This window comes from Salvelinus alpinus, chromosome 16 (genome assembly GCF_045679555.1).
Source record: "Salvelinus alpinus chromosome 16, SLU_Salpinus.1, whole genome shotgun sequence".
Taxonomy (NCBI): Eukaryota; Metazoa; Chordata; class Actinopteri; order Salmoniformes; family Salmonidae; genus Salvelinus; species Salvelinus alpinus.
The window spans coordinates 52,068,338-52,090,422 of NC_092101.1; the positions used below are offsets into that span (position 1 = coordinate 52,068,338).

At 39.7% G+C, this 22,085-nt stretch overlaps 1 protein-coding gene across 2 annotated transcripts in view; it reads left to right on the forward strand.

Annotated features, from left to right (window-relative positions):
• Nucleotides 1–22,085, forward strand: part of LOC139541665 (sushi, nidogen and EGF-like domain-containing protein 1) — a 138,579-nt gene that overhangs the window by 56,085 nt on the left and 60,409 nt on the right. For both annotated transcript variants that reach the window (XM_071346579.1, XM_071346580.1), the window contains exon 6: nucleotides 665–778. In XM_071346579.1, coding sequence (XP_071202680.1) covers nucleotides 665–778 — 114 coding nt within the window. The remainder of the gene's footprint in view (nucleotides 1–664; nucleotides 779–22,085) is intronic.

Consider the following 22,085-nt stretch of genomic DNA (forward strand, 5'->3'; position numbering starts at 1 on the left):
TCCTGCCGGGTCTCTCTGCTCCTCCTGCCAGGTCTATACTGCTCCTCCTGCCAGGTCTCTGCTCCTCCTGCCAGGTCTCTCTGCTCATCCTGCCAGGTCTCTCTGCTCCTCCTGCCAGGTCTCTCTGCTCCTCCTGCCAGGTCTCTCTGCTCCTCCTGCCAGGTCTCTCTGCTCCTCCTGCCAGGTCTATATGCTCCTCCTGCCAGGTCTATATGCTCCTCCTGCCAGGTCTCTCTGACCCTCCTGCCAGGTCTCTCTGCTCCTCCTGCCAGGTCTATACTGCTCCTCCTGCCAGGTCTCTGCTCCTCCTGCCAGGTCTCTCTGCTCCTCCTGCCAGGTCTCTCTGTAACGCTCCTCTTGAACAATTCTACTAAATCGGCCTTGTTTTTTTTCAGCCTTGTGTGTGTTGACTGTATAGTACAGTGACTCTACCCGCCCACATGACTCTCCCTCTCGCTTTCTCTGTGTGTGTGTGTGTGTGTGTGTGTGTGTGTGTGTGTGTGTGTGTGTGTGTGTGTGTGTGTGTGTGTGTGTGTGTGTGTGTGTGTGTGTGTGTGTGTGTGTGTGTGTGTGTGTGTGTGTGTGTGTGTGTGTGTGTGTGTGTGTGTGTGTGTGTGTGTGTGTGTGTGTGTGTGCGCGCGCGCGCGCTCTGGTGTGCGTGTAGATGTGGAGGAGTGTTCGTCCTACCCCTGTCAGAACGGAGGTACCTGCTCAGACCAGGTTAACGGGTTCACCTGCCAGTGTCCACCTGGGTTTACAGGAACAGTCTGCCAAACAGGTACAGCCTGCTCTCTACCTTCACACTCTAACCATCTCTAACCACCTCTAACCATCTCTAACCACCTCTAACCATCTAACCATCTCTAACCATCTAACCATCTCTAACCATCTCTGACCATATCTAACCATCTAACTATCTCTAACCATCTAACCATCTCTAACCATCTCTGACCATCTCTAACCACCTCTAACCATCTCTAACCATCTAACCATCTAACCATCTCTAACCACCTCTAACCATCTAACCATCTAACCACATCTAACCATCTAACCACCTCTAACCATCTCTAACCATCTAACCATCTCTAACCACCTCTAACCATCTAACCACCTCTAACCATCTAACCACATCTAACCATCTAACCACCTCTAACCATCTCTAACCATCTAACCACCTCTAACCACCTCTAACCATCTAACCATCTCTAACCATCTCTAACCATCTAACCACCTTTAACCATCTAACCATCACTAACCACCTTTAACCATCTAACCATCTCTAACCACCTCTAACCATCTAACCATCTCTAACCACCTCTAACCATCTAACCACCTCTAACCACCTTTAACCATCTAACCATCTCTAACCATCTAACCATCTAACCACCTCTAACCATCTTTAACCATCTTTAACCACCTCTAACCATATCTAACCATCTAACCATCTCTAACCATCTAACCATCTAACCACCTCTAACCATCTCTAACCACCTCTAACCATCTCTAACCATCTAACCATCTCTAACCACCTCTAACCACCTCTAACCACCTCTAACCATCTTTAACCATCTTTAACCACCTCTAACCATCTTTAACCATCTTTAACCACCTCTAACCATCTAACCATCTCTAACCATCTCTAACCATCTCTAACCATCTAACCATCTTTAACCATCTCTAACCATCTCTAACCATCTCTAACCATCTAACCATCTCTAACCACCTCTAACCATCTCTAACCACCTCTAACCATCTTTAACCATCTCTAACCACCTCTAACCATCTAACCATCTCTAACCATCTCTAACCACCTCTAACCATCTGACCATCTCTAACCATCTAACCATCTAACCATCTCTAACCATCTCTAACCATCTCTAACCATCTAACCATCTAACCATCTCTAACCATCTCTAACCATCTAACCATCTAACCATCTCTAACCATCTCTAACCATCTCTAACCATCTCTAACCATCTAACCATCTCTAACCATCTCTAACCATCTCTAACCATCTCACCATCTCACCATCTCTAACCATCTAACCATCTCTAACCATCTCTAACCATCTCTAACCATCTCTAACCACCTCTAACCATCTCTAACCATCTCTAACCATCTCTAACCATCTCTAACCATCTCTAACCATCTAACCATCTCTAACCATCTAACCATCTCTAACCATCTCTAACCATCTAACCATCTCTAACCATCTCTAACCATCTGACCATCTAACCATCTAACCATCTCTAACCATCTCTAACCATCTTTTACCATCTGACCATCAAACCATATCTAACCATCTCTTTTCTGATCTCTCCCTCCTTTTTACTCTATCTACTTCTCCCTCCTACTTGCTTGATTTTTACTCAATACAACACCATCTATCCCACACTACTGTTCTTTATCCCACACTACTGTTCTTTATCCCACACTACTGTTCTTTATCCCACACTACTGTTCTTTATCCCACACTACTGTTCTTTATCCCACACTACTGTTCTTTATCCCACACTACTGTTCTTTATCCCACACTACTGTTCTTTATCCCACACTACTGTTCTTTATCCCACACTACTGTTCTTAATCCCACACTACTGTTCTTTATCCCACACTACTGTTCTTTATCCCACACTACTGTTCTTTATCCCACACTACTGTTCTTTATCCAACTACTGTTCTTTATCCCACACTACTGTTCTTTATCCCACACTACTGTTCTTTATCCCACACTACTGTTCTTTATCCCACACTACTGTGATTTATCCCACTACTGTTCTTTATCCCACACTACTGTTCTTTATCCCACACTACTGTTCTTTATCCCACACTACTGTTCTTTATCCCACACTACTGTTCTTTATCCCACACTACTGTTCTTTATCCCACACTACTGTTCTTTATCCCAAACTACTGTTCTTTATCCCACACTACTGTTCTTTATCCCACTACTGTTCTTTATCCCACACTACTGTTCTTTATCCCACTACTGTTCTTTTTCCCACACTACTGTTCTTTATCCCAAACTACTGTTCTTTATCCCACACTACTGTTCTTTATCCCACACTACTGTTCTTTATCCCACACTACTGTTCTTTATCCCACACTACTGTTCTTTATCCCACACTACTGTGATTTATCCCACTACTGTTCTTTATCCCACACTACTGTTCTTTATCCCACACTACTGTTATTTATCCCACACTACTGTTCTTTATCCCACACTACTGTTCTTTATCCCACACTACTGTTCTTTATCCCACACTACTGTTCTTTATCCCAAACTACTGTTCTTTATCCCACACTACTGTTCTTTATCCCACACTACTGTTCTTTATCCCAAACTACTGTTCTTTGTCCCAAACTACTGTTCTTTATCCCACACTACTGTTCTTTATCCCAAACTACTGTTCTTTATCCCACACTACTGTTCTTTATCCCACACTACTGTTCTTTATCCCACTACTGTTCTTTATCCCACACTACTGTTCTTTATCCCACACTACTGTTCTTTATCCCACACTACTGTTCTTTATCCCACTACTGTTCTTTATCCCACTACTGTTCTTTATCCCAAACTACTGTTCTTTATCCCACACTACTGTTCTTTATCCCAAACTACTCTTCTTTATCCCACACTACTGGTCTTTATCCCACTACTGTTCTTTATCCCACACTACTGTTCTTTACCCCACACTACTGGTCTTTATCCAACTACTGTTCTTTATCCCACTACTGTTCTTTATCCCAAACTACTGTTCTTTATCCCACACTACTGTTCTTTATCCCACACTACTGTTCTTTACCCCACACTACTGTTCTTTATCCCACACTACTGTTCTTTATCCCACACTACTGTTCTTTATCCCACACTACTGTTCTTTATCCCAAACTACTGTTCTTTATCCCACACTACTGGTCTTTATCCCACTACTGTTCTTTATCCCACTACTGTTCTTTATCCCACACTACTGTTCTTTATCCCACACTACTGGTCTTTATCCCACTACTGTTCTTTATCCCACTACTGTTCTTTATCCCAAACTACTGTTCTTTATCCCACACTACTGTTCTTTATCCCACACTACTGTTCTCTATCCCACTACTGTTCTTTATCCCACTACTGTTCTTTATCCCAAACTACTGTTCTTTATCCCAAACTACTGTTCTTTATCCCACACTACTGTTCTTTATCCCACACTACTGTTCTCTATCCCACTACTGTTCTTTATCCCACACTACTGTTCTTTATCCCACACTACTGTTCTTTATCCCACACTACTGTTCTTTATCCCACACTACTGTTCTTTATCCCACACTACTGTTCTTTATACCACAATACTGTTCTTTATCCCACACTACTGTTCTTTATCCCACACTACTGTTCTTTATCCCACTACTGTTCTTTATCCCACTACTGTTCTTTATCCCAAACTACTGTTCTTTATCCCACACTACTGTTCTTTATCCCACACTACTGTTTTTTATCCAACACTACTGTTCTTTATCCCAAACTACTGTTCTTTATCCCACTACTGTTCTTTATCCCACTACTGTTCTTTATCCCACACTACTGTTCTTTATCCCACACTACTGTTCATTATCCCAAACTACTGTTCTTTATCCCACACTACTGTTCTTTATCCCACACTACTGTTCTTTATCCCACTACTGTTCTTTATCCCACTACTGTTCTTTATCCCACACTACTGTTCTTTATCCCACACTACTGGTCTTTATCCCACACTACTGGTCTTTATCCCACTACTGTTCTTTATCCCAAACTACTGTTCTTTATCCCACACTACTGTTCTTTATCCCACACTACTGTTCTCTATCCCACTACTGTTCTTTATCCCACTACTGTTCTTTATCCCAAACTACTGTTCTTTATCCCAAACTACTGTTCTTTATCCCACACTACTGTTCTTTATCCCACACTACTGTTCTCTATCCCACTACTGTTCTTTATCCCAAACTACTGTTCTTTATCCCACACTACTGTTCTTTATCCCACACTACTGTTCTTTATCCCACACTACTGTTCTTTATCCCACACTACTGTTCTTTATACCACAATACTGTTCTTTATCCCACACTACTGTTCTTTATCCCACACTACTGTTCTTTATCCCACTACTGTTCTTTATCCCACTACTGTTCTTTATCCCAAACTACTGTTCTTTATCCCACACTACTGTTCTTTATCCCACACTACTGTTTTTTATCCAACACTACTGTTCTTTATCCCAAACTACTGTTCTTTATCCCACTACTGTTCTTTATCCCACTACTGTTCTTTATCCCACACTACTGTTCTTTATCCCACACTACTGTTCATTATCCCAAACTACTGTTCTTTATCCCACACTACTGTTCTTTATCCCACACTACTGTTCTTTATCCCACTACTGTTCTTTATCCCAAACTACTGTTCTTTATCCCACACTACTGTTCTTTATCCCACACTACTGTTCTTTATCCCACACTACTGTTCTTTATCCCACACTACTGTTCTTTATCCCACACTACTGTTCTTTATCCCACACTACTGTTCTTTATCCCACACTACTGTTCTTTATCCCAAACTACTGTTCTTTATCCCACTACTGTTCTTTATCCCACTGCTGTTCTTTATCCCACTACTGTTCTTTATCCCACACTACTGTTCTTTATCCCACTACTGTTCTTTATCCCACACTACTGTTCTTTATCCCACACTACTGTTCTTTATCCCACACTACTGTTCTTTATCCCAAACTACTGTTCTTTATCCCACTACTGTTCTTTATCCCACACTACTGTTCTTTATCCCACACTACTGTTCTTTATCCCACACTACTGTTCTTTATCCCACTACTGTTCTTTATCCCACTACTGTTCTTTATCCCAAACTACTGTTCTTTATCCCACACTACTGTTCTTTATCCCACACTACTGTTTTTTATCCAACACTACTGTTCTTTATCCCAAACTACTGTTCTTTATCCCACTACTGTTCTTTATCCCACTACTGTTCTTTATCCCACACTACTGTTCTTTATCCCACACTACTGTTCATTATCCCAAACTACTGTTCTTTATCCCACACTACTGTTCTTTATCCCACACTACTGTTCTTTATCCCACTACTGTTCTTTATCCCAAACTACTGTTCTTTATCCCACACTACTGTTCTTTATCCCACACTACTGTTCTTTATCCCACACTACTGTTCTTTATCCCACACTACTGTTCTTTATCCCACACTACTGTTCTTTATCCCACACTACTGTTCTTTATCCCACACTACTGTTCTTTATCCCAAACTACTGTTCTTTATCCCACTACTGTTCTTTATCCCACTGCTGTTCTTTATCCCACTACTGTTCTTTATCCCACACTACTGTTCTTTATCCCACTACTGTTCTTTATCCCACACTACTGTTCTTTATCCCACACTACTGTTCTTTATCCCACACTACTGTTCTTTATCCCAAACTACTGTTCTTTATCCCACTACTGTTCTTTATCCCACACTACTGTTCTTTATCCCACACTACTGTTCTTTATCCCACACTACTGTTCTTTATCCCACACTACTGTTCTTTATCCCAAACTACTGTTCTTTATCCCACACTACTGTTCTTTATCCCACACTACTGTTCTTTATCCCACTACTGTTCTTTATCCCACACTACTGTTCTTTATCCCACACTACTGTTCTTTATCCCACACTACTGTTCTTTATCCCACTACTGTTCTTTATCCAACTACTGTTCTTTATCCCAAACTACTGTTCTTTATCCCAAACTACTGTTCTTTATCCCACACTACTGTTCTTTATCCCACACTACTGGTCTTTATCCCACTACTGTTCTTTATCCCACTACTGTTCTTTATCCCAAACTACTGTTCTTTATCCGACACTACTGTTCTTTATCCCACTACTGGTCTTTATCCCACACTACTGTTTTTTATCCCACTACTGGTCTTTATCCCAATACTGTTCTTTATCCCACTACTGTTCTTTATCCCACACTACTGTTCTTTATCCCAAACTACTGTTCTTTATCCCACACTACTGTTCTTTATCCCACACTACTGTTTTTTATCCAACACTACTGTTCTTTATCCCAAACTACTGTTCTTTATCCCACTACTGTTCTTTATCCCAATACTGTTCTTTATCCCACACTACTGTTCTTTATCCCACACTACTGTTCATTATCCCAAACTACTGTTCTTTATCCCACACTACTGTTCTTTATCCCACACTACTGTTCTTTATCCCACTACTGTTCTTTATCCCAAACTACTGTTCTTTATCCCACACTACTGTTCTTTATCCCACACTACTGTTCTTTATCCCACACTACTGTTCTTTATCCCACACTACTGTTCTTTATCCCACACTACTGTTCTTTATCCCACACTACTGTTCTTTATCCCAAACTACTGTTCTTTATCCCACTACTGTTCTTTATCCCACACTACTGTTCTTTATCCCACACTACTGTTCTTTATCCCACACTACTGTTCTTTATCCCAAACTACTGTTCTTTATCCCACACTACTGTTCTTTATCCCACACTACTGTTCTTTATCCCACACTACTGTTCTTTATCCCACACTACTGTTCTTTATCCCACACTACTGTTCTTTATCCCACTACTGTTCTGTATCCCAAACTACTGTTCTTTATCCCACACTACTGTTCTTTATCCCACACTACTGTTCTTTATCCCACACTACTGTTCTTTATCCCAAACTACTGTTCTTTATCCCACACTACTGTTCTTTATCCCACACTACTGTTCTTTATCCCAAACTACTGTTCTTTATCCCACACTACTGTTCTTTATCCCACACTACTGTTCTTTATCCCACACTACTGTTCTTTATCCCACACTACTGTTCTTTATCCCACACTACTGTTCTTTATCCCACACTACTGTTCTTTATCCCACTACTGTTCTTTATCCAACTACTGTTCTTTATCCCAAACTACTGTTCTTTATCCCAAACTACTGTTCTTTATCCCACACTACTGTTCTTTATCCCACACTACTGGTCTTTATCCCACTACTGTTCTTTATCCCACACTACTGTTCTTTATCCCACACTACTGTTCTTTATCCCACTACTGTTCTTTATCCCAAACTACTGTTCTTTATCCCACACTACTGTTCTTTATCCCACACTACTGTTCTTTATCCCACACTACTGTTCTTTATCCCACACTACTGTTCTTTATCCCACACTACTGTTCTTTATCCCACACTACTGTTCTTTATCCCAAACTACTGTTCTTTATCCCACTACTGTTCTTTATCCCACACTACTGTTCTTTATCCCACACTACTGTTCTTTATCCCACACTACTGTTCTTTATCCCAAACTACTGTTCTTTATCCCACACTACTGTTCTTTATCCCACACTACTGTTCTTTATCCCACACTACTGTTCTTTATCCCACACTACTGTTCTTTATCCCACACTACTGTTCTTTATCCCACTACTGTTCTGTATCCCAAACTACTGTTCTTTATCCCACACTACTGTTCTTTATCCCACACTACTGTTCTTTATCCCACACTACTGTTCTTTATCCCAAACTACTGTTCTTTATCCCACACTACTGTTCTTTATCCCACACTACTGTTCTTTATCCCAAACTACTGTTCTTTATCCCACACTACTGTTCTTTATCCCACACTACTGTTCTTTATCCCACACTACTGTTCTTTATCCCACACTACTGTTCTTTATCCCACACTACTGTTCTTTATCCCACACTACTGTTCTTTATCCCACTACTGTTCTTTATCCAACTACTGTTCTTTATCCCAAACTACTGTTCTTTATCCCAAACTACTGTTCTTTATCCCACACTACTGTTCTTTATCCCACACTACTGGTCTTTATCCCACTACTGTTCTTTATCCCACTACTGTTCTTTATCCCAAACTACTGTTCTTTATCCGACACTACTGTTCTTTATCCCACTACTGGTCTTTATCCCACACTACTGTTTTTTTATCCCACTACTGGTCTTTATCCCAATACTGTTCTTTATCCCACTACTGTTCTTTATCCCACACTACTGTTCTTTATCCCAAACTACTGTTCTTTATCCCACACTACTGTTCTTTATCCCACACTACTGTTTTTTATCCAACACTACTGTTCTTTATCCCAAACTACTGTTCTTTATCCCACTACTGTTCTTTATCCCACTACTGTTCTTTATCCCACACTACTGTTCTTTATCCCACACTACTGTTCATTATCCCAAACTACTGTTCTTTATCCCACACTACTGTTCTTTATCCCACACTACTGTTCTTTATCCCACTACTGTTCTTTATCCCAAACTACTGTTCTTTATCCCACACTACTGTTCTTTATCCCACACTACTGTTCTTTATCCCACACTACTGTTCTTTATCCCACACTACTGTTCTTTATCCCACACTACTGTTCTTTATCCCACACTACTGTTCTTTATCCCACTACTGTTCTTTATCCCAAACTACTGTTCTTTATCCCACTACTGTTCTTTATCCCACACTACTGTTCTTTATCCCACACTACTGTTCTTTATCCCACACTACTGTTCTTTATCCCAAACTACTGTTCTTTATCCCACACTACTGTTCTTTATCCCACACTACTGTTCTTTATCCCACTACTGTTCTTTATCCCACACTACTGTTCTTTATCCCACACTACTGTTCTTTATCCCACACTACTGTTCTTTATCCCACTACTGTTCTTTATCCAACTACTGTTCTTTATCCCAAACTACTGTTCTTTATCCCAAACTACTGTTCTTTATCCCACACTACTGTTCTTTATCCCACACTACTGGTCTTTATCCCACTACTGTTCTTTATCCCACACTACTGTTCTTTATCCCACACTACTGTTCTTTATCCCACTACTGTTCTTTATCCCACACTACTGGTCTTTATCCCACTACTGTTCTTTATCCCAAACTACTGTTCTTTATCCCACTACTGTTCTTTATCCCACACTACTGTTCTTTATCCCACACTACTGTTCTTTATCCCACACTACTGTTCTTTATCCCACACTACTGTTCTTTATCCCACACTACTGTTCTTTATCCCACACTACTGTTCTTTATCCCACACTACTGTTCTTTATCCCACACTACTGGTCTTTATCCCACTACTGGTCTTTATCCCACTACTGTTCTTTATCCCACACTACTGGTCTTTATCCCACTACTGTTCTTTATCCCAAACTACTGTTCTCTATCCCACACTACTGTTCTTTATCCCACTACTGTTCTTTATCCCAAACTACTGTTCTTTATCCCACTACTGTTCTTTATCCCACACTACTGTTCTTTATCCCACACTACTGTTCTTTGTCCCACACTACTGTTCTTTATCCCACTACTGTTCTTTATCCCACACTACTGTTATTTTTCCCACACTACTGTTCTTTATCCCACGCTACTGTTCTTTATCCCACTACTGTTCTTTATCCCACTACTGTTCTTTATCCCACACTACTGTTCTTTATCCCACTACTGTTCTTTATCCCACACTACTGTTCTTTATCCCACACTACTGTTCTTTATCCCACACTACTGTTCTCTACCCCACTACTGTTCTCTATCCCACTACTGTTCTTTATCCCACACTACTGTTCTTTATCCCACACTACTGTTCTTTATCCCACACTACTGTTCTTTATCCCACACTACTGTTCCTTATCCCACACTACTGTTCTTTATCCCACTACTGTTCTTTATCCCACACTACTGTTCTCTATCCCACTACTGTTCTTTATCCCAAACTACTGTTCTTTATCCCAAACTACTGTTCTTTATCCCAAACTACTGTTCTCTATCCCACACTACTGTTCTTTATCCCACTACTGTTCTTTATCCCACAACTGTTCTTTATCCCACTACTGTTCTTTATCCCACACTACTGTTCTTTATCCCAAACTACTTTTCTCTATCCCACTACTGTTCTTTATCCCACACTACTGTTCTTTATCCCACACTACGGTTCTTTATCCCACTACTGTTCTTTATCCCACACTACTGTTCTTTATCCCAAACTACTGTTCTTTATCCCAAACTACTGTTCTTTATCCCACTACTTTTCTTTATCCCACACTACTGTTCTTTATCCCACACTACTGTTCTTTATCCCACACTACTGTTCTTTATCCCACACTACTGTTCTTTATCCCACACTACTGTTCTTTATCCCACACTACTGTTCTTTATCCCACACTACTGTTCTTTATCCCACACTACTGTTCTTTATCCCACACTACTGTTCTTTATCCCACACTACTGTTCTTTATCCCACACTACTGTTCTTTATCCCACACTACTGTTCTTTATCCCACACTACTGTTCTTTATCCCAAACTACTGTTCTTTATCCCAAACTACTGTTCTTTATCCCAAACTACTGTTCTTTATCCCACTACTGTTCTTTATCCCACTACTGTTCTTTATCCCACACTACTGTTCTTTATCCCACTACTGTTCTTTATCCCAAACTACTGTTCTTTATCCCAAACTACTGTTCTTTATCCCAAACTACTGTTCTTTATCCCAAACTACTGTTCTCTATCCCACACTACTGTTCTTTATCCCACGCTACTGTTCTTTATCCCACTACTGTTCTTTATCCCACTACTGTTCTTTATCCCACACTACTGTTCTTTATCCCACTACTGTTCTTTATCCCACACTACTGTTCTTTATCCCACACTACTGTTCTTTATCCCACACTACTGTTCTCTACCCCACTACTGTTCTCTATCCCACTACTGTTCTTTATCCCACACTACTGTTCTTTATCCCACACTACTGTTCTTTATCCCACACTACTGTTCTTTATCCCACTACTGTTCTTTATCAAACTACTGTTCTTTATCCCACACTACTGTTCTTTATCCCAAACTACTGTTCTTTATCCCAAACTACTGTTCTTTATCCCAAACTACTGTTCTTTATCCCACTACTGTTCTTTATCCCACTACTGTTCTTTATCCCACACTACTGTTCTTTATCCCACTACTGTTCTTTATCCCAAACTACTGTTATTTATCCCAAACTACTGTTCTTTATCCCAAACTACTGTTCTTTATCCCAAACTACTGTTCTCTATCCCACACTACTGTTCTTTATCCCACTACTGTTCTTTATCCCACAACTGTTCTTTATCCCACTACTGTTCTTTATCCCACACTACTGTTCTTTATCCCACACTACTGTTCTTTATCCCACACTACTGTTCTTTATCCCACACTACTGTTCTTTATCCCACACTACTGTTCTTTATCCCACACTACTGTTCTTTATCCCACACTACTGTTCTTTATCCCACACTACTGTTCTTTATCCCACACTACTGTTCTTTATCCCACACTACTGTTCTTTATCCCAAACTACTGTTCTTTATCCCAAACTACTGTTCTTTATCCCAAACTACTGTTCTTTATCCCACTACTGTTCTTTATCCCACTACTGTTCTTTATCCCACACTACTGTTCTTTATCCCACTACTGTTCTTTATCCCACACTACTGTTCTTTATCCCAAACTACTGTTCTTTATCCCAAACTACTGTTCTTTATCCCACTACTTTTCTTTATCCCACACTACTGTTCTTTATCCCACACTACTGTTCTTTATCCCACACTACTGTTCTTTATCCCACACTACTGTTCTTTATCCCACTACTGTTCTCTATCCCACACTACTGTTCTTTATCCCACACTACTGTTCTTTATCCCACACTACTGTTCTTTATCCCACACTACTGTTCTTTATCCCACACTACTGTTCTTTATCCCACACTACTGTTCTTTATCCCACACTACTGTTCTTTATCCCACACTACTGTTCTTTATCCCACACTACTGTTCTTTATCCCAAACTACTGTTCTTTATCCCAAACTACTGTTCTTTATCCCAAACTACTGTTCTTTATCCCACTACTGTTCTTTATCCCACTACTGTTCTTTATCCCACACTACTGTTCTTTATCCCACTACTGTTCTTTATCCCAAACTACTGTTCTTTATCCCAAACTACTGTTCTTTATCCCAAACTACTGTTCTTTATCCCAAACTACTGTTCTCTATCCCACACTACTGTTCTTTATCCCACGCTACTGTTCTTTATCCCACTACTGTTCTTTATCCCACTACTGTTCTTTATCCCACACTACTGTTCTTTATCCCACTACTGTTCTTTATCCCACACTACTGTTCTTTATCCCACACTACTGTTCTTTATCCCACACTACTGTTCTCTACCCCACTACTGTTCTCTATCCCACTACTGTTCTTTATCCCACACTACTGTTCTTTATCCCACACTACTGTTCTTTATCCCACACTACTGTTCTTTATCCCACACTACTGTTCTTTATCCCACACTACTGTTCTTTATCCCACACTACTGTTCTTTATCCCACACTACTGTTCTTTATCCCACTACTGTTCTTTATCCCACGCTACTGTTCTTTATCCCACGCTACTGTTCTTTATCCCACTACTGTTCTTTATCCCACACTACTGTTCTTTTTCCCACACTACTGTTCTTTATCCCACACTACTGTTCTTTATCCCACACTACTGTTCTTTATCCCACACTACTGTTCTTTATCCCACACTACTGTTCTTTATCCCACACTACTGTTCTTTATCCCACACTACTGTTCTTTATCCCACACTACTGGTCTTTATCCCACACTACTGGTCTTTATCCCACTACTGGTCTTTATCCCACTACTGTTCTTTATCCCACACTACTGGTCTTTATCCCACTACTGTTCTTTATCCCAAACTACTGTTCTCTATCCCACACTACTGTTCTTTATCCCACTACTGTTCTTTATCCCAAACTACTGTTCTTTATCCCACTACTGTTCTTTATCCCACACTACTGTTCTTTATCCCACACTACTGTTCTTTATCCCACACTACTGTTCTTTATCCCACTACTGTTCTTTATCCCACACTACTGTTATTTTTCCCACACTACTGTTCTTTATCCCACGCTACTGTTCTTTATCCCACTACTGTTCTTTATCCCACTACTGTTCTTTATCCCACACTACTGTTCTTTATCCCACTACTGTTCTTTATCCCACACTACTGTTCTTTATCCCACACTACTGTTCTTTATCCCACACTACTGTTCTCTACCCCACTACTGTTCTCTATCCCACTACTGTTCTTTATCCCACACTACTGTTCTTTATCCCACACTACTGTTCTTTATCCCACACTACTGTTCTTTATCCCACACTACTGTTCCTTATCCCACACTACTGTTCTTTATCCCACTACTGTTCTTTATCCCACACTACTGTTCTCTATCCCACTACTGTTCTTTATCCCAAACTACTGTTCTTTATCCCAAACTACTGTTCTCTATCCCACACTACTGTTCTTTATCCCACTACTGTTCTTTATCCCACAACTGTTCTTTATCCCACTACTGTTCTTTATCCCACACTACTGTTCTTTATCCCAAACTACTGTTCTCTATCCCACTACTGTTCTTTATCCCACACTACTGTTCTTTATCCCACACTACTGTTCTTTATCCCACTACTGTTCTTTATCCCACACTACTGTTCTTTATCCCAAACTACTGTTCTTTATCCCAAACTACTGTTCTTTATCCCACTACTTTTCTTTATCCCACACTACTGTTCTTTATCCCAAACTACTGTTCTTTATCCCACTACTTTTCTTTATCCCACACTACTGTTCTTTATCCCACACTACTGTTCTTTATCCCACACTACTGTTCTTTATCCCACACTACTGTTCTTTATCCCACACTACTGTTCTTTATCCCAAACTACTGTTCTTTATCCCAAACTACTGTTCTTTATCCCAAACTACTGTTCTTTATCCCACTACTGTTCTTTATCCCACTACTGTTCTTTATCCCACACTACTGTTCTTTATCCCACTACTGTTCTTTATCCCAAACTACTGTTCTTTATCCCAAACTACTGTTCTTTATCCCAAACTACTGTTCTTTATCCCAAACTACTGTTCTCTATCCCACACTACTGTTCTTTATCCCACGCTACTGTTCTTTATCCCACTACTGTTCTTTATCCCACTACTGTTCTTTATCCCACACTACTGTTCTTTATCCCACTACTGTTCTTTATCCCCCACTACTGTTCTTTATCCCACACTACTGTTCTTTATCCCACACTACTGTTCTCTACCCCACTACTGTTCTCTATCCCACTACTGTTCTTTATCCCACACTACTGTTCTTTATCCCACACTACTGTTCTTTATCCCACACTACTGTTCTTTATCCCACACTAATGTTCTTTATCCCACACTAATGTTCTTTATCCCACACTACTGTTCTTTATCCCAAACTACTGTTCTTTATCCCACTACTGTTCTTTATCAAACTACTGTTCTTTATCCCACACTACTGTTCTTTATCCCAAACTACTGTTCTTTATCCCAAACTACTGTTCTTTATCCCAAACTACTGTTCTTTATCCCACTACTGTTCTTTATCCCACTACTGTTCTTTATCCCACACTACTGTTCTTTATCCCACTACTGTTCTTTATCCCAAACTACTGTTATTTATCCCAAACTACTGTTCTTTATCCCAAACTACTGTTCTTTATCCCAAACTACTGTTCTCTATCCCACACTACTGTTCTTTATCCCACTACTGTTCTTTATCCCACAACTGTTCTTTATCCCACTACTGTTCTTTATCCCACACTACTGTTCTTTATCCCACACTACTGTTCTTTATCCCACACTACTGTTCTTTATCCCACACTACTGTTCTTTATCCCACACTACTGTTCTTTATCCCACACTACTGTTCTTTATCCCACACTACTGTTCTTTATCCCACACTACTGTTCTTTATCCCACACTACTGTTCTTTATCCCACACTACTGTTCTTTATCCCAAACTACTGTTCTTTATCCCAAACTACTGTTCTTTATCCCACTACTGTTCTTTATCCCACTACTGTTCTTTATCCCACACTACTGTTCTTTATCCCACTACTGTTCTTTATCCCACACTACTGTTCTTTATCCCAAACTACTGTTCTTTATCCCAAACTACTGTTCTTTATCCCACTACTTTTCTTTATCCCACACTACTGTTCTTTATCCCACACTACTGTTCTTTATCCCACACTACTGTTCTTTATCCCACACTACTGTTCTTTATCCCACTACTGTTCTCTATCCCACACTACTGTTCTTTATCCCACACTACTGTTCTTTATCCCACACTACTGTTCTTTATCCCACACTACTGTTCTTTATCCCACACTACTGTTCTTTATCCCACACTACTGTTCTTTATCCCACACTACTGTTCTTTATCCCACACTACTGTTCTTTATCCCACACTACTGTTCTTTATCCCACACTACTGTTCTTTATCCCAAACTACTGTTCTTTATCCCAAACTACTGTTCTTTATCCCAAACTACTGTTCTTTATCCCACTACTGTTCTTTATCCCACTACTGTTCTTTATCCCACACTACTGTTCTTTATCCCACTACTGTTCTTTATCCCAAACTACTGTTCTTTATCCCAAACTACTGTTCTTTATCCCAAACTACTGTTCTTTATCCCAAACTACTGTTCTCTATCCCACACTACTGTTCTTTATCCCACGCTACTGTTCTTTATCCCACTACTGTTCTTTATCCCACTACTGTTCTTTATCCCACACTACTGTTCTTTATCCCACTACTGTTCTTTATCCCACACTACTGTTCTTTATCCCACACTACTGTTCTTTATCCCACACTACTGTTCTCTACCCCACTACTGTTCTCTATCCCACTACTGTTCTTTATCCCACACTACTGTTCTTTATCCCACACTACTGTTCTTTATCCCACACTACTGTTCTTTATCCCACACTACTGTTCTTTATCCCACACTACTGTTCTTTATCCCACACTACTGTTCTTTATCCCACACTACTGTTCTTTATCCCACACTACTGTTCTTTATCCCAAACTACTGTTCTTTATCCCACTACTGTTCTTTATCAAACTACTGTTCTTTATCCCACACTACTGTTCTTTATCCCAAACTACTGTTCTTTATCCCAAACTACTGTTCTTTATCCCAAACTACTGTTCTTTATCCCACTACTGTTCTTTATCCCACTACTGTTCTTTATCCCACACTACTGTTCTTTATCCCACTACTGTTCTTTATCCCAAACTACTGTTATTTATCCCAAACTACTGTTCTTTATCCCAAACTACTGTTCTTTATCCCAAACTACTGTTCTCTATCCCACACTACTGTTCTTTATCCCACTACTGTTCTTTATCCCACAACTGTTCTTTATCCCACTACTGTTCTTTATCCCACACTACTGTTCTTTATCCCAAACTACTGTTCTCTATCCCACTACTGTTCTTTATCCCACACTACTGTTCTTTATCCCACACTACTGTTCTTTATCCCACTACTGTTCTTTATCCCACACTACTGTTCTTTATCCCAAACTACTGTTCTTTATCCCAAACTACTGTTCTTTATCCCACTACTTTTCTTTATCCCACACTACTGTTCTTTATCCCACACTACTGTTCTTTATCCCACACTACTGTTCTTTATCCCACACTACTGTTCTTTATCCCACACTACTGTTCTTTATCCCACTACTGTTCTCTATCCCACACTACTGTTCTTTATCCCACACTACTGTTCTTTATCCCACACTACTGTTCTTTATCCCACACTACTGTTCTTTATCCCACACTACTGTTCTTTATCCCAAACTACTGTTCTTTATCCCAAACTACTGTTCTTTATCCCAAACTACTGTTCTTTATCCCAAACTACTGTTCTCTATCCCACACTACTGTTCTTTATCCCACTACTGTTCTTTATCCCACAACTGTTCTTTATCCCACTACTGTTCTTTATCCCACACTACTGTTCTTTATCCCAAACTACTGTTCTCTATCCCACTACTGTTCTTTATCCCACTACTGTTCTTTATCCCACACTACTGTTCTTTATCCCAAACTACTGTTCTTTATCCCAAACTACTGTTCTTTATCCCACTACTTTTCTTTATCCCACACTACTGTTCTTTATCCCACACTACTGTTCTTTATCCCACACTACTGTTCTTTATCCCACACTACTGTTCTTTATCCCACACTACTGTTCTTTATCCCACTACTGTTCTCTATCCCACACTACTGTTCTCTATCCCACACTACTGTTCTTTATCCCACACTACTGTTCTTTATCCCACACTACTGTTCTTTATCCCACACTACTGTTCTTTATCCCACACTACTGTTCTTTATCCCACACTACTGTTCTTTATCCCACACTACTGTTCTTTATCCCACACTACTGTTCTTTATCCCACTACTGTTCTTTATCCCACACTACTGTTCTTTATCCCAAACTACTGTTCTTTATCCCAAACTACTGTTCTTTATCCCACTACTTTTCTTTATCCCACACTACTGTTCTTTATCCCACACTACTGTTCTTTATCCCACACTACTGTTCTTTATCCCACACTACTGTTCTTTATCCCACACTACTGTTCTTTATCCCACACTACTGTTCTCTACCCCACTACTGTTCTCTATCCCACTACTGTTCTTTATCCCACACTACTGTTCTTTATCCCACACTACTGTTCTTTATCCCACACTACTGTTCTTTATCCCACACTACTGTTCTTTATCCCACACTACTGTTCTTCATCCCACACTACTGTTCTTTATCCCACACTACTGTTCTTTATCCCACACTACTGTTCTTTATCCCACACTACTGTTCTTTATCCCACACTACTGTTCTTTATCCCAAACTACTGTTCTTTATCCCACTACTGTTCTTTATCAAACTACTGTTCTTTATCCCACACTACTGTTCTTTATCCCAAACTACTGTTCTTTATCCCAAACTACTGTTCTTTATCCCAAACTACTGTTCTTTATCCCACTACTGTTCTTTATCCCACTACTGTTCTTTATCCCACACTACTGTTCTTTATCCCACTACTGTTCTTTATCCCAAACTACTGTTATTTATCCCAAACTACTGTTCTTTATCCCAAACTACTGTTCTTTATCCCAAACTACTGTTCTCTATCCCACACTACTGTTCTTTATCCCACTACTGTTCTTTATCCCACAACTGTTCTTTATCCCACTACTGTTCTTTATCCCACACTACTGTTCTTTATCCCAAACTACTGTTCTCTATCCCACTACTGTTCTTTATCCCACACTACTGTTCTTTATCCCACACTACTGTTCTTTATCCCACTACTGTTCTTTATCCCACACTACTGTTCTTTATCCCAAACTACTGTTCTTTATCCCAAACTACTGTTCTTTATCCCACTACTTTTCTTTATCCCACACTACTGTTCTTTATCCCACACTACTGTTCTTTATCCCACACTACTGTTCTTTATCCCACACTACTGTTCTTTATCCCACACTACTGTTCTTTATCCCACTACTGTTCTCTATCCCACACTACTGTTCTTTATCCCACACTACTGTTCTTTATCCCACACTACTGTTCTTTATCCCACACTACTGTTCTTTATCCCACACTACTGTTCTTAATCCCACACTACTGTTCTTTATCCCACACTACTGTTCTTTATCCCACACTACTGTTCTTTATCCCACACTACTGTTCTTTATCCCAAACTACTGTTCTTTATCCCAAACTACTGTTCTTTATCCCAAACTACTGTTCTTTATCCCACTACTGTTCTTTATCCCACTACTGTTCTTTATCCCACACTACTGTTCTTTATCCCACTACTGTTCTTTATCCCACAACTGTTCTTTATCCCACTACTGTTCTTTATCCCACACTACTGTTCTTTATCCCAAACTACTGTTCTCTATCCCACTACTGTTCTTTATCCCACTACTGTTCTTTATCCCACACTACTGTTCTTTATCCCAAACTACTGTTCTTTATCCCAAACTACTGTTCTTTATCCCACTACTTTTCTTTATCCCACACTACTGTTCTTTATCCCACACTACTGTTCTTTATCCCACACTACTGTTCTTTATCCCACACTACTGTTCTTTATCCCACACTACTGTTCTTTATCCCACTACTGTTCTCTATCCCACACTACTGTTCTTTATCCCACACTACTGTTCTTTATCCCACACTACTGTTCTTTATCCCACACTACTGTTCTTTATCCCACACTACTGTTCTTTATCCCACACTACTGTTCTTTATCCCACACTACTGTTCTTTATCCCACACTACTGTTCTTTATCCCACACTACTGTTCTTTATCCCACACTACTGTTCTTTATCCCAAACTACTGTTCTTTATCCCACTACTGTTCTTTATCAAACTACTGTTCTTTATCCCACACTACTGTTCTTTATCCCAAACTACTGTTCTTTATCCCAAACTACTGTTCTTTATCCCAAACTACTGTTCTTTATCCCACTACTGTTCTTTATCCCACTACTGTTCTTTATCCCACACTACTGTTCTTTATCCCACTACTGTTCTTTATCCCAAACTACTGTTATTTATCCCAAACTACTGTTCTTTATCCCAAACTACTGTTCTTTATCCCAAACTACTGTTCTCTATCCCACACTACTGTTCTTTATCCCACTACTGTTCTTTATCCCACAACTGTTCTTTATCCCACTACTGTTCTTTATCCCACACTACTGTTCTTTATCCCAAACTACTGTTCTCTATCCCACTACTGTTCTTTATCCCACACTACTGTTCTTTATCCCACACTACTGTTCTTTATCCCACTACTGTTCTTTATCCCACACTACTGTTCTTTATCCCAAACTACTGTTCTTTATCCCAAACTACTGTTCTTTATCCCACTACTTTTCTTTATCCCACACTACTGTTCTTTATCCCACACTACTGTTCTTTATCCCACACTACTGTTCTTTATCCCACACTACTGTTCTTTATCCCACACTACTGTTCTTTATCCCACTACTGTTCTCTATCCCACACTACTGTTCTTTATCCCACACTACTGTTCTTTATCCCACACTACTGTTCTTTATCCCACACTACTGTTCTTTATCCCACACTACTGTTCTTAATCCCACACTACTGTTCTTTATCCCACACTACTGTTCTTTATCCCACACTACTGTTCTTTATCCCACACTACTGTTCTTTATCCCAAACTACTGTTCTTTATCCCAAACTACTGTTCTTTATCCCAAACTACTGTTCTTTATCCCACTACTGTTCTTTATCCCACTACTGTTCTTTATCCCACACTACTGTTCTTTATCCCACTACTGTTCTTTATCCCAAACTACTGTTCTTTATCCCAAACTACTGTTCTTTATCCCAAACTACTGTTCTTTATCCCAAACTACTGTTCTCTATCCCACACTACTGTTCTTTATCCCACTACTGTTCTTTATCCCACAACTGTTCTTTATCCCACTACTGTTCTTTATCCCACACTACTGTTCTTTATCCCAAACTACTGTTCTCTATCCCACTACTGTTCTTTATCCCACTACTGTTCTTTATCCCACACTACTGTTCTTTATCCCAAACTACTGTTCTTTATCCCACTACTGTTCTTTATCCCACACTACTGTTCTTTATCCCACTACTGTTCTCTATCCCACACTACTGTTCTTTATCCCACACTACTGTTCTTTATCCCACACTACTGTTCTTTATCCCAAACTACTGTTCTTTATCCCACACTACTGTTCTTTATCCCACACTACTGTTCTTTATCCCACACTACTGTTCTTTATCCCACACTACTGTTCTTTATACCACACTACTGTTCTTTATCCCAAACTACTGTTCTTTATCCCACACTACTGTTCTTTATCCCACACTACTGTTCTTTATCCCACACTACTGTTCTTTATCCCACACTACTGTTCTTTATCCCACACTACTGTTCTTTATCCCAATACTGTTCTTTATCCCACACTACTGTTCTTTATCCCACACTACTGTTCTTTATCCCACTACTGTTCTTTATCCCACACTACTGTTCTTTATCCCACA